Below are 14,012 nucleotides of genomic sequence, written 5' to 3' on the forward strand. Positions count from 1 at the left end.
CAAAATATACTGTCGGTATTAACTCCGTTCCCTCTTATGCAGAGTCCGGGAAAACATGACAACGTTGAGAAATTTTAAGACTGAGGAAAACGTTAATTTGTGGGAATATTTTAACAGTGGCGTGTTTTGTCCCAGTACAGCGCCCGTGGTTGCTATGGTGCGTCGCGTGTCAACATTTCAGCGGCGCCGTAGGTATCGAAGTAGCCTCGGAGCAAAGGAAACTTTCAGAACTATTCTGTTTATTACCTTCAGTGTAAAAGAGGTAAGACTTAAAAGGCACGCGACTGCTTCTTTTTTAATCAAAAAATTAATCCAGTTTTTGAGTTTCATTTTTTCTTCGATCAACACCATCTGTAGATCTCCGCTATTCAAAAACTGCGGCTCGAATGAATGAATCAATCAATCAACGAATGAATGAATCATATGCATATGGATTGTGAACTTGCCGGCATGATTTAAATTCAGCTAAATTTCAATTCGATTTAATTTGTATGGCGCATTTTCACATTACATTTTCTCAAAGCGCTTTACATTAAACGACATACAAACGTCAGACGACATATAACGTCATACAAAACTTTGTACGCGTTTGCATTAAATGTTCCGATCTTGATTGAATCCTCTTGCGTGGAACGTCAGTGGCGTTCCTATGGTGAATAACATGTTGTGGAAAAAAGGCAAATATCCAGTTCCTGCTGTATATTTGTCTCCTCTAGGTCTCCAATGTTGGCAGAGATTTCGTTAAACCCTTTGAAATCTGACACCTTTCAGAAGGCAGCCTGCACCAAGCATGAGTTGGTAGGCTTCCACATGCCATTAACACAAGTGGATCTGAAAGTGTGGTTACCAGCCAGTCTTGTTTTTGTGTTTATATTTCTTAATATGTCCGCCATGTGACTGTTTCTGCTGCTTATGCCCCCTAGTGGTGGCAGAGTGATTGGCAGCATCTGTCATTCTGTGCACCCAGCAGGGTGCTAAATCGCGGCAGCTTGCGGAGCACGGCAGGGGGGCAGAGTCCCGCCGCGGCTGCTTTCTAGGGGTGGAGACGCAGAAGCAGCTGGTTTGGGAGAGCTGGGAGCCTGGCCGGGAGGTCACCAAGAGCCTGACACTGAAGAACGTCCACAGCAAACTGCAGAAGCTCCACTTCAAGTGAGTCCCCGGGGGCGGCCGACCTTGGAGAGCACGCTGCGGATGGCGGGGTGGACAGCAGGTCACAAGGCGAACATTTACCCCCACTGACGTCTCGCACAGGCCCCCCATCTCTGGAGTCTTCATCACGCTGTTCCCCAAGACCATCGTCCTGAGTCCTGGGACATCCTTCTCACTTCCCGTGACGTTCCGTCCTCTGGAGAAGGTGATGGTCTTAACAGTCTTGACAGGAAAGTGGAGCAAAACACTCTTCTCATGTTCGTTAGCAGTACCGTGTTGTAAGACCATATTAATCTAAAACAGAGCTGAGCTGAATTGCATATCAATATGCAAAACCGGGCAGGAGTAATTAAAACAATATCACTCTGGGTAGATTAATTTATTGTAAAAGTCTGACCTGGTTTTAAAATATTAAACTGTATAAATAGTTCTGAGAAGGAGCTGGGCTGCGTTAACTGGGTTGAAGTGAAGACTGCCAGCCAGAGTCATGGAAGATCTGTGATCTTCTGCTTGTGCCTGTCACACACACACCATGCGGAGCAGCGCAAATACTCGGACAGCATTGAGTTCCGGAGCAGGGCCGGAACCTTCCGGGTGTCCCTGCACGCCGCTCCCCCCCGCCACGTCCTGGAGATCCCCGACACGGTGCTGCTGCCCCCTTGTGCCGTCCAAGACACATCCTGGGTCACCTTCGTGATCCACAATGCCAGGCAAGCCCATACATGTCAGCTTGTGAGTGTCCCCCCCCCTCCCCACCCTCAGAGGCTCCAGGACCCCCCCATGACCCTGTACTAGTTAAAATAGATTAAAGTGCAGAATATTTATGGTTATTTGCTGTGTTAGTGAAATTGCTCGTGTGACACAGGCATGCACACGAGCTCCCTGTGAGTCTGACCAGTGTCCTGACCCACAGTAAGCTTCAAACCAGCTTCATGTGGGAGGTGGAGGCCCCGTTCCAGCTCTCACCCATGAACGGCGAGTTGGCTGCCGGGGAGGACTGCTGCGTGACGGCGTACTTCCGGCCACAGGAGGCGCTGGTGTACCAGGGGGAGGCTTGCTGTGTCTATGGTGCCCAGGAGGAGAGCCGCTGCACTGTACTGCTGCGGGGACTGTGTGAGTGCCTGTGCGTGCACAAGGGGGCGCTCTCGCATTCCTGGCATGCGTTAGCTCCACAGCGTGTGACAGGTCCGCAGTGTCGATTTCGGGTAGCGTCGCTCTAGGACATCACGAGAAACGAGGTTTCCGACCACTGAGCCTGTTTTTAGATCATAGTCCCATAAAGAAGGGTTTTGGTGAAAAGTTCCTCCTTAAGGTCCGTAAAAGAGGATCCAATTTTATTACTGCTGCCAGAAGACTAAAAGGAAGATTTGCAGCCAAAATAAGAGAACTGGTGGGAGAAAACAGGTTAACTAAGAATGTAAACAAGCAGGTGAGCACGAGGATGGAAATAATTCTAACTACTTACGGTCAGCGTTGGGGAAGTTACTCGCAAAAGTAATCTATTACATAGAGAGGTAAAAAGTTCAGGTCCAGAAAGTACAAAACCTTGGTCTGGACTTGTACTTTCTAGACCTGAACTTTCCACCTCTGTCTGCAACAGATTCGTTTTGTGAGTAACTTCCCCAACACTGCTTACAGTAGGGGGCATTTGAACGTTCGTCACATGACGTTCTCTGTCCTTGTTTGGTAGTTACTGCTCCACCGTTACAGAGTTTGTCTAATCTGTTTAAGGGCAGCGATGCTGTATGAGCTGAAGAGTGCCTTGCACTTTGTACCCCTCTGTCTTCACAGCCAAGTACCCTCACCTCCAAGTGTGCACCCTGCAGAAGGAGGATGAATGGAGCGTGCTGGATTTTGGCAGTGTGCCAGTGGGCAAAACAAAGGAGAAGTACTTTGACATCTTCAATCCATGTCAGGTGAACCATCTCTCCACCACACCTGTCGAGAAGCTGTAAGAGGAATACAGGAAGCTTGTGAAGATGATTTGATTTGTCACATCACGCGTATGGCTCCGGCTTTACTGTGGCCTTGGTAGCAGGTCTGTATGGGTGTTAAGACTGTTACCTCTGTCTCTCTGTGGCAGGTGAGCGCCCCCTTCAGGCTGAGCGTGCTGCACAGGCCAGCTCTCCTGGAGGAGGTGTTCCAGTGCGACGTGCGAGAGGGGCGGGTGGAGCCCCGTGCTCCGCTGAAGGTGCCCGTGCGCTTCTCGCCCCAGACCGTGGATTGTACCAGTGTGGACTACTACTCTGTCACCTGCCCTGGGGGGGTCAGCAAAACCATGCTCAAAGTCACGGGCACCTGCGTGGGTGAGGATTGAACTTGCTTTATGGCATTATTCAGTGATTCTTAAAGTATGTCGGGGCTTTCGGGTGTTGCTCAGACGGGGGGGCTGTTATCTCACCTCTGGTTCGGGATTTACTAAAGTGATCAGGCCATCTAAGAGCACAAGTCTGGTTTCAGCATCGGTAGGGGCCCGATCAGCCCTGAACCCCCCCGCTGCCCCCCCTAAACACGCATGGTACATGTCCCTACCCTCCATACCCAATCTAAGCCCTGGGGCCTTCAGGGTTCTTGCCCCAAGGGACCACAACCATTGGTAAGTGGAGGTGAAATGGACCTGGGTGGGTATAGAATACAGCTGGTTTCTGGGTGTTTCTCAATAACCAGAACATGAAGATCGTGTTTGTGCTTCTTGGCAAGAGCGGTTTTGCTAACTTGCCTCCCAAGAACAAACTTGGGAGACAGTGAATCATGGGATTGGTCCCATTCAGCGAAGATTCAACTGATGTATCCATGATATTTGGGGCGGAGCAAGAACGACATCCGCGGATCTTTACCATTCGCAGTATTTCTGTTCTTAGTGTTGGAACTGGTCTTCAAACACGGTCAAGTACACATGCTGAGAAACACTCTCTGACTGGGCGACAGTGTGTGGGCCATTGAATCTAGAATATGAGTTTGAACCTCCCTCCCCATCAGTGAAATCCATCCATGGAGACCCACCCGGTCGGCAAAATCTCCCAAGAGGGACCCATCGGTAGGGTTGCCAACCACCCTGAAATTCACCTCTGCGTTCGGCCCTGATTCAGGTCCCAGTGTGGCTCTGACTTTGTGTCTGTCTCTTCTCACCAGAACTCTCTCTCTTTTTTCCCACAATCCCTCAGGCCCCCTGGTGTCCCTGGGAATGACGGTGCTGGATTTCGGCTGCCTGGAGCTGGGTACGGAGGCGGTGCGAACCGTGACCCTGTCCAACTGTGGCTTGGCTGAGGCGCGCTTCCAGTTCGATGTGGACCCTGGCGGACATGGGGTCTTCGCCCCGGAGCCGCCATGCGGCATCCTGCCCCCCCGCGGCTCCCTCACCATCCATGTGCACTTCAGACCCCGGCTCCCCATCGCCCACTACAGGAGGGTGGCCTGTCTTCTGCTGCACAGGGTATGTGTGGGCGGTCCGATGGAGGCACCGGCCGTCCTCACGGTGCAGTCCTGACGCAGCGGGTCTCCTATTGCAGGATCCTCTGTTCCTGGACCTGATTGGCACCTGTCACTCAGAGCAGCTGAAACCGGCAATCTTGAAACCGAGGCACCTGCACCTTTACTGGCTTCATCTGGCCCGTGGATTGACCTGCTACCCCCCTGATGTACTGAGCACCATGCTGGAGGAGAACAAATTGCAGCTTGACCAAGAGGGGGCACTGTTGCTGCCAGAGGTCAGATCTAACAGTTGTTTCTCCAGAACTGAGGTTTTTAAACTTAAATCTGGCTTAAATCTGGCTTAAATCTGTCTTAATCAGCATAACAATAAAGGTGATTAGGTATCTCCTCAAAGGACCTACAGATAAAGACCCCTGTGTTGGACCCTGCACAACTCCAGAGGGCGCCAGCGGAGGAGTACTTTCAGGGGAGCTCAGGAGTGGGTTCTGCGGTCACCGTAGACCCCCCCGAGCTGTTGTTCCACGGTGGGTCACGCTCGCGCTCCGTCTCCGTCACCAACCGAACCAAGGGCACACTGAACCTGGCATGGACCACGGCCCCAGGCTGGGCTTTCAGTGTGGAGCCCGCCTCCCGCGACCTGGCGCCCCTGAAGAGCACGGCGTTTTGGGTCGTATACACCCCCCCGCTGGACAACATGCTGCACGGAGCCCAGCTGGAGTGCTTTGCTTTTTACAAGGTGTGCCCAGGGGTTTCTCTCAGGGGGTTTCTCTCAGGGGGTTTCTCTACGTGATGCGTGAGGAGGGAGACAGGGAATGCCCATCCTGGGGTCAATGTGGGGCGAACTCAAGCCTGCCATCTTCGACTCCCTTCCAGGTCCTGAGGAACCATCACCAGGCAGATGATCGCACGCTGTGTCCTCCCTGCTGCGTCACGCTCAGAGTAACCGGCCACTCTTTCCAGCCAGGCTGTGAGCACTTCACCCCTCGCGTGATACTACAGCGTCCTCTGGTGGTGAGTCATCATACGCGTGCATTTTGCCCGTATCCATTACAAACATTTCTCCTCAAATCCCCCGCCCACCCTTTCCCAGGTGTTCCCTCCCCTGGCTGAGACGTGTTACCAGATGGTCCTCCTCCAGAACGCAGGAGACTTGCCACTCACCTTCAGGCTGGACCCTGATGAGGGCCTACCTGTCGCTGTCAGGCACACGACAGGCCTGGTGGCACCCAGGGCTCACCAGATCCTCATGCTCAGGAGCTCCCCTGAGGCAGGCAGCCCTCGGGAACATGTGCTACCCCTGTGGTTCAATGGCTCCTCCAAACACACTCAGGTAATGTTCACCTGTACGTGTTTATCCTTCTCTCCACTAGGTGGCGCCATGCTGACTTTGCCCCTCCCCCCGTGTTCCCATGTGCACAGGTTCTGACTGTGTTACGCAGCACCGAGCGGCCGCAGGTGTCCCTCGAGAGCGATGGCGGCCTGTTCTTCCAGCCCACGGCAGTTGGTTCCCGCTCCATGCGGTCCTGGAGGATCAGGAATGAGAGTCGCATGCCGCTGAGCTTTCGCTGGTCTGTCCAGGACTCAGAGCACAGCGTGTTGTCTGTAGACCCAGAAGACGGTGTCCTGCAGCCCAACGAAAGCTTGGTGAGGGGTAGAGGATCGCTCATCTGTGAAGGCATCCAACCAGACAACGCTTAAGACTATTAAAGTGTCACCTTTGTAGATATACTTCATTAGAATTACACTGCCCCGGACTCTCCACCACTTTCACATTTCCACTGTCTCATCACCCGCTTTTGCCAAGTCTGCAAAGACGTCCGCTAACATGCTGTGATTGGCTGTATCCCAGGCACAGGTGTGGTCCTTCACGCCATTGGCCGAGTCCTTATGCACTCTGAAGCCCAGTCTGATGTTCTGGCCAACCCAAAGCCCTGGATGCAAGAAGTCCCGCCTCTCAGTCAGGGTGGTGGGGTTTGCAACACAGGGGTCTATACAGGTGCTCCTTCATCACTGGTGTCTTGTACTGCTATGGTAACATTAATACCGGCACTAGAATCTTGGACCTTCTTCCCCAGGCAGAGAGCCCTGTGCTTGACTTGGGTGAAGTACTGGTGGGCAGTTGCAAATCGTGTGACCTGCCTTTGCTTAACCATGGTCCATGTGCCCTCTGCTTCTCCCTGGATGTGCAGCAAAGCATCATGGTCCCAGACCAGCCGCAGAATGCGCAAGATGACCCTATTGGTAACAGAAGATACCAAGATCTTTGATTCTGCTCCCCCCCCCAGTTTGTTATTTCAATTGTGAGATCGCCCCCTTCCTGCGGGGTGGTATTTTTCCTGTAATCAATGTGATAAATAAATAAATAAATAGCAAATTGCTGCTGTGATCATGGCTGTACATCTCTGTTTCCCTCCACTACTCTAGCACTGAAGTTAGAGCACCTGGAAGGCATGATTGCGGCCCGGTCCAGGATGCTGATCCGCTGCACAGCGAGACTGGCGCGTAGGGCTAGCTACTGCTGGTCCATCCGTTACCAGATCGTCAACTGGCACGGTACCGGAAGGCCCGCCTCTCTGCGTGTTCATCAGCCAATCAGAGCGTATTTAATGTGGAACATTAAGTGATCAGAAAGGACTTTATAGGAAGAGGAAATGAGGGCACGGGACGCCCTGACTGGCTGGCATGAAGATCGGAAATGGTTCCCTGATTATGTCCCGGCTGCCTAACAGCTGGTTCTCCTCTGCAGGCTCTGTGATATCCGAACCCCAGGCCTTGTGCCAGGTGCAGGGCCGAGGTTCGTACCCCACACTGGAGGTGGTGGACGCAGAGGGGGGCGGGGCTGCTGAAGGCCTGGGGAGGATGCAGCTGTGGAGCATGTTGTCTCTGAGCGGCCTCAATGCGCATCTGCGCCAGGATCCCTCACCGGAGCTCCCCCCCGGTCCGGGGGGGCACAGGTGACCCTTCGTGGTTTCTCTCAGCCGCGCCCCCCCCAGACTCGCCCTGTGGCTGACCATACGCTATGTGTGTTTGTTGCCCCCCCCAGCCCCCGACATCAGCTGCCCGGCTTCACCCCGGTCATGCTGGACTTTGACCTCTGTGCGGCCGCACTGGGATCAGAGCCCTCCAGTGTGACGCTGACGCTGGAGAACACGGGGAACATCACTGCGGAGTGGTGTGTGTGTGTGTGTTTCTGTGTGTGTGTATACGTGTGTCGGTCTGTCTGTGCATACATCTGTGTCTGTGTGTCTCTGTCTGTGTGGGTTTTTATTTACCTAATGTCCCCACAATGTGGTAAAACCTCTTACTTGCTTGCGAGGACGTTCTTCAGGTCCCCACAATATAAACATCAAATTTATAAAAATCTGTGACTGCAATCAAAAAACTAAAAATGCCAAAAGACTTGTATTTTGTTTGGTTACTTTATGGTTAAGGTCAGAGCTGGGGAGGAGTTAAATTTGTCATAGTTGGGATTAGGTCCCCACAAAGATATAGAGAACTAATCTGTGTGTGTGTGTGTGTGTCTTTATGCTTAAATGTATATGTGTGTGTTCAGGCTCTGCTATATAGTAGCAACACAGGAATAATCATTTCTGAAAAGCAAATGTTATGGGACATTTCCCAACACAGTCTGACAAAATATATGCTTTTATTTATTAATCGTTCAGCCATCTGACGTTTAATCTGACGGTTTTGTAGGTATGTATGACCGCCCCAGCACCATTTCTTTAATGGTATCGCTCCACCACAGGTGCTTCCTGTTTCCCGAAGACCAGAAGGTGAAGCTGGAGTTCTGGCCGGAGACCAGCGGCCCCAGCTCTGCCGAGCAGCTGTTCTCAGTGGCGCCGCGAGCTGGCAAGCTGCGGCCTGACCAGCAGGGGGCGGTGCAGCTGATCTACAGGTTGCACACCCTCTCGCATTGATGTCTGCACAGACACCCTGACGTAACTTGCCTACAGCACTGCTCCCGCACATCTGCGAACATCAAGGAGTCACTGTGGTTTTCAGTTCCTGTAGCCTGTGTCAAGCATTCCGACCATCACTATGCGTAATATCACTGGGCTGGTTCTAAAAGACCCACAGTCCTCCAGGGCTCCAATCTGGGCCCTTCTGGCTGATACTGCAGTCGACGTCAGCACACTGGACCTGACACAAGTCCATTCTGTCCCAAAGGCATGACTTGATGGGCACTTTCAGCCTCCCGGTGCTCCTGAAAGTGTCCCACGGCCGGCAGATTCTGGTAAGAGGTTGCTGTGATGTGGATCCTCCTACCTCTTCTCCAGCATTGAGTTCTAAGCCTGATTTTTATCATGCGGCTGCGTTTACAGCTGAACTTCACCGGCGTGACTGTAGCATGTGACCATCCTTATGTTCACTTCACCTCCAGCAAGCACAACTTCGCACCCGTGGCCATCGGGGAGTTCGACCCCCCCCGGCAGGTCTGAAATGAAAATTTTCATTTAGCATCTGGAAATAATAGAGCTTTACATAGCTGGTTATTTTAGTGGATTATTTTAACGGATTAGGTAGCTGGTCTGAAGGTTAAACAGTATATCTGCATCTGCTTGTCTTTGGAGCTTAATTGCCTCTCTTATGGGGCGTGTGCCCACAGACCTACGATCTGTATAATGCGGGCGCCGTTCCAGTGACCTACCGGGTCGACATCACGCCCCTTGAGCAGCTTACGGTGGACAATTTTGGGCATCCTGTCCTGCAGTGCCTGAACCCCTCTGGGGAGGTGCAGCCAGGCCACACAGCACCCCTGCAGTGGATTTTCTCTCCCCTGGAGGCCAAGACTTACAGTGTGAGTCCGCACACCTACCCCCCACCCCCCCACCCCTGACACACCTCGACACACATGGAGATACTGGAGTTTTCCTGCTCTGCGTGATTCCAGGTGGACGTCTCCATCCACGTACTGGAGGGAGACTCGTCACTGGTTACGTTCCAGGGCTGTGGGTTCGATGCTCGTGCCCTGGGGGACTCGCCCCCGCTGTGGCTTCAGGGAGACCATGTCGATGTGCCCCGTCCTCAGAAGGCACCACTGCCTGGGCAGGTGAGGAAGATTTACATATCAGAGCCTGCAGTGCGCTGGGGTTGTGCTGACATCACCAATGAACCGTCTGTGGACTCTGTTTCCCATGATCCCCTGGGCCATGTGGCGGCCCACAGCTGGCGGTCCTGTCTCCGAAGCAGCTGTCACTAGGAGACGTCCCCATCTGCTCCCGTACCACCCGCATCTTCTTCCTGAAGAACGTCTCCAGCACGGATGCGGTCCTTTACTCCTGGAACCTGGCCCAGCAGGTCCACTGCTCGGTGTGTGGATTTGACAGAATGCGGGGATGTGTGTGTGTGAGAGTGTGTGTGCGTGTGTGTCTTTGTCGCACTGATCCTGTGTTTGTCAGGAGGTGCAGATCCACCCTGCAGAGGGAGCCTTAGCAGGGGGGGAGAGTGTGCTATGCACACTTACCTTACAGGCCGTGGGGGGGCCCTGCATCTACACGCTGGACCTCATCTGTCAGGTGGGACCTGAGGAGACTCTCTACCCCCCCCCCCCACCCCCAGCATCACCATACACAAGAACAACACCACGGCTACCTATGACAAAATACCTCTGCATTTGGCCATGTTAATACATTCCTTTGTCTTTGAATTCTGCATCTAATCTATGGTCATTATTCAGGAAGAAGCACAAAAAAAGGCCTTGCTTTTACACAGGCCGATTCATTAAGGTTTTGTCCCGGCTCAAATTTGACACCTTCTTGTAATAAGGAGAAAATCAAGAATTGCATCAATTTTATTTTATCCTTTCTTTAATTCTGCTTCAGATGTCCATTTCATCTGATCACGTCCATTTGTTTTGAGGAAAACAGATGCTGAAGTAGCTTGGTAGATGTCATTAAGGGCAGGGTCACGTCGTTAGGTAACAGCAGAGGGCGCCGTGGTGCAGTATGAAAGGGAGCTGCAGCGGTGGGAGCAGGAAGGAGAGCGACAGCGGGACGAGTTTATCATCACGGAGAGCGGCGTGCGGCCGGCCACCGTCCTTCAGGTCGGGACCCGCGCATGTCCCATCTCTTCAGACAAATTTGGAGACACCCCAGTCTCTCAGCTTTTAAATCTTTCTGGGCTTTAGGAATGTGACGTGGTTGTGCGGAATGCAGACACCCCGGTGAGAAGGTACAAGGTAACAGGACGTCAAAGAAACCTTTTACACTCAGAGTTCATTAAACCCAAAGCACCTCCTGATCCCACTGCCCTCTATCCCTCCCCCTCCCCTCTGTCTCACTCAGACCCTGCCCCCCATCCCCAGTGAGCGGAGTCGGCTGGCCCGGGCGGAGCGTCGTGCCCTCAGAAACGCCCCCAGCGTGTGGAGGAGGCCGGAGCCTCCCCGGTCCGCCCTTCTGCACCTGGGCATGGTGGCCCGCTCGCACAGCCTGCCTGACTTCCAGCGCAACTTCCCGCGTCGCTTCCACACACACTACATACAGAGGTACGCGCCTCCCACGCCGGAACGGTGCCCTCGCTCGGCGAGACGCCGCGCCTGACGTCTCCACTGCTTCTCCAGAAGCTCCAAGCGCTCAGGCGCCGATGCCTGCGAGAGCCGCCCCCTCCTGACGGATTCCCCCCTCAGCTGGCGTGGCCCGGAGGGAGATGCGGTCATGCATGTCCTCACCTGCATCATCAGGTACAGCCGTGCACCTCATGCAACATTCATTCACGGGCTGATCCTGAACCAGCGGCTGAGAACGCCCGTGTGAGCCCAGGCCTGCGTGTGCATGCGTATCATCAAGTACGGCTATGTCCACGTATCACTATTCCAGCTATCTATCTGTCTGTTTATAGGAGCCTGCTGGAGGACCCTCTGTTCCATCAGTCCCTGGTGGAGAGCTTTAATGAACCCGTCCCCTACTTCTCCCAGCTTCGTACCATGCAACCTCAGCACCTACAGCCACCGCCCCCATCCGAGCCTCCTGCTCCTGATGGCCCTGTCAGAACTGGCGGATCCACACAGGAGCCGGGCATCAGCATGAAGCCACAGGCCCGAATCCCTGTGTCCGAGATCCAGCAGGATCGGGACCCGCAGATCCGGGAGACCATCTGCAGGTGTGGGGATGGAGTTAAGCCCCAGCACGGCATTCTGGGTAAGGAAGTTTAAGCCCGTTTACAAGCAGGGTTTGCTGCCCCCCACAGGCTGCCCGAGTTCTGCGATCTGACTGAGGATGTGCTACTGAACACACTCCAGAACCTGATGAAGGAGGCGCATCACGGCGAGCTGATCCTCACCGCGCGCCCCAGGGCCATCGCCCTGCCACCTACCACTGGCAGGTCAGGCCAGGCATAAATCTGTGGGGCTCTAGATTGCAGGTTCACCGTTCGTTGTTATCTAAGGATACAGAAATGAGCAGGGCTGACTGGCATCAGGCATGGACCAGGAGCTGGACTGAAGGTCAGTAGGCATTCAGCTGTGCGTTATGAAACCTTTCAGGAGATCTGGTGTTGGCAGAGAACCGGATATCAAGGCCCCCCCTCGGCGAGGTTCCACATCTTCTCCTCCGTCTTAGAGGAGTGCCTCTGATCCTCTGCAGGGCGTCGGTAATCTGTGCTAATCAATAATTAATAAATTGCCTGGATTCACAAACAGTCCGTTATTGTGCTTGTCTTATTAGTGTAAGGAATAATGTAGTTTAGGCTAAGACGGTGCTCAGGAAAGCAGAAGGTTAAGGTTAAGATTGACGTTATGGATCCCAGAGGGAAATTCTGGTGTAAGAACATGCATGTAGTGCCAAAAAGTCAAGGTGCACGCAGACAGTACGCTTTGTGCAGGCAAACTCAATGTAATGTGAACAGATTTAATAAGTACACAGTACGCAAATATTCCGAAAAATAGAATATTGTGATGCTGAAAATACAAAAAAATTTCAAGAATAATAAATTCTGTGCAATAATAAATGATAAATTATGTTAGAACAGACAGCATCGGAAATTAATGAGGATAAGATTCCCCCAGTTGTGTTGTGGCTGGGGGTGGGACCTGGTGCTGAGGCCGGGGGGAGTCTAACGGCTACAGGTGGAGGCCAATCCCAGCGTTTCTTCACCAATTGTGGTGGAAAGGACATGGACAGAATTGTTCATAACTGTCCAGGTTTGCCAGGATCCCCTTTTCAGCTACTGACCTGTGTATGTCCAGGGTCAGTGTGATGGAGCCGGCCTTCCGGATGAGATATTGCAGGCTCCTGGGCTCACGGCACTTCCCCAGCAGGCCAGGACCCTGTTCTATCATGCTGTGACACGCTGTTTAATCTGAGCTGCATTATAAAGACCCTTCCCTTGACAGTCTTTTATGCAACTGCAAGCATAAAGCTAATCGAGCAATTAAGTATTGGCACGTTAATTACTGCATGATTTAAGTGGATCTTTAAGGTGAGCAATGACAGAGGATTTTACAAATTTGAACTATTAAATATATTATCTACGACTCTTGCAGACAATACCAATATTGCCCTCTAGGTGGAGTCAAGTCATGATTGATTTGTTGTATACAAATACAAATATATGGCTCTAACTATTGTAATCAGAAAATGTTAAAGTAATTTTATTTTTTATGAAATGGCCACTAGAGGTCACTGTCAATGTTCCAATAAGCTGAGGTCAGAATTTTTTTTTCCTTTCTGCATCTTTACTCCGGTTCCCAAAAACAATCATCTAGACTTTTCCCTTGTGAGTTGTGTGTAGGACTCATGGGGGGCCTTGTCGGTGGCGCAACTCTGGCCCCACGCAAAATAGCACTCCGTGTCCACTAAGGCATGCAGCCGCCCCCACGTCTCTCATGGGCTGAGAATGAGACCGGCCCTGTTATTGTTACCCTTTACTGTACCACACTGCAGTCCCTGCTCTGTGTTTCCCAGAAAATGACCACCCCGTCCAGTCAAAGACAAGCATATCTGACATTTCCCCTCCACTTAGTCACTTTGACGGTGTTTTCTGAAATAATAAGGCATTGGGGCCAGTTTGGGACCCCCCCACCGGAATGCTGGGTAATATATGGCTATTTCTGCATGTCCTGGTCCCGTAAAATGGACCGTCAAGCTTGCGAGAGAGTAATGCTTTATCTTAGACTCAGTTTCAAACATATGTTTCTGCTTCTCGGAGTCCTCAACGTAAAGATCCCCTCTGGAAATGTGGGGTCAGTTTTCCTTTCGGGATGTTCAATGTCTGTAGTGTCTAGTTGGCGATTTCCTAATACAGGCATTATTAACAGAGTGTTAGGAAGGATTCCCACTGGTCTGTTTTCAGCTAAACATCTTTAGAGAATTATAAATGATTCACCTTTTTCCAGCATGATTGCATCAGAGCCCAGAGCACTGAATTTGAATTGCCTTGACTTGGATGAGTTATCTCACAATGTGTTCTAGCCAAGATACAGCCACGGTTGG

The 14,012-nt window shown here is 52.2% G+C and overlaps 1 protein-coding gene across 1 annotated transcript; it reads left to right on the forward strand.

The window, feature by feature from the left end:
- The first annotated feature begins 157 nt into the window (after window positions 1-157).
- On the forward strand, window positions 158-12,219 carry cfap65 (cilia and flagella associated protein 65). Its single transcript, XM_049001840.1, has 33 exons — window positions 158-262; window positions 717-798; window positions 968-1,149; window positions 1,252-1,354; window positions 1,693-1,859; window positions 2,063-2,262; window positions 2,941-3,065; window positions 3,233-3,455; window positions 4,314-4,582; window positions 4,659-4,856; window positions 4,976-5,317; window positions 5,455-5,592; window positions 5,672-5,911; window positions 6,001-6,225; window positions 6,431-6,577; window positions 6,657-6,822; window positions 7,006-7,134; window positions 7,328-7,535; window positions 7,625-7,753; window positions 8,330-8,479; window positions 8,752-8,818; window positions 8,907-9,017; window positions 9,191-9,382; window positions 9,476-9,634; window positions 9,751-9,894; window positions 9,984-10,100; window positions 10,502-10,627; window positions 10,712-10,762; window positions 10,869-11,068; window positions 11,144-11,263; window positions 11,422-11,682; window positions 11,770-11,904; window positions 12,065-12,219. Exons 2-33 carry the CDS (start codon window positions 724-726, stop codon window positions 12,138-12,140), a joined length of 5,175 nt encoding a protein of 1,724 aa, XP_048857797.1. The 5' UTR covers window positions 158-262; window positions 717-723; the 3' UTR covers window positions 12,141-12,219.
- Window positions 12,220-14,012: the final 1,793 nt, after the last annotated feature.

The sequence above is a fragment of the Brienomyrus brachyistius genome, unplaced genomic scaffold (assembly GCF_023856365.1).
Source record: "Brienomyrus brachyistius isolate T26 unplaced genomic scaffold, BBRACH_0.4 scaffold62, whole genome shotgun sequence".
In the NCBI taxonomy this organism is placed as follows: Eukaryota; Metazoa; Chordata; class Actinopteri; order Osteoglossiformes; family Mormyridae; genus Brienomyrus; species Brienomyrus brachyistius.

What these genes read in the sequence shown, in the direction of transcription:
- cfap65 (XM_049001840.1), top strand. Translation starts at nt 724, where the DNA reads ATGTTGGCAGAGATTTCGTTAAACCCTTTGAAATCTGACACCTTTCAG. An exon ending in CGCTGGACCTCATCTGTCAG is followed by an intron (nt 10,101 to 10,501) that starts GTGGGACCTGAG and finishes TCACGTCGTTAG; the next exon opens with GTAACAGCAGAGGGCGCCGT. An exon ending in GTCCTCACCTGCATCATCAG is followed by an intron (nt 11,264 to 11,421) that starts GTACAGCCGTGC and finishes GTCTGTTTATAG; the next exon opens with GAGCCTGCTGGAGGACCCTC.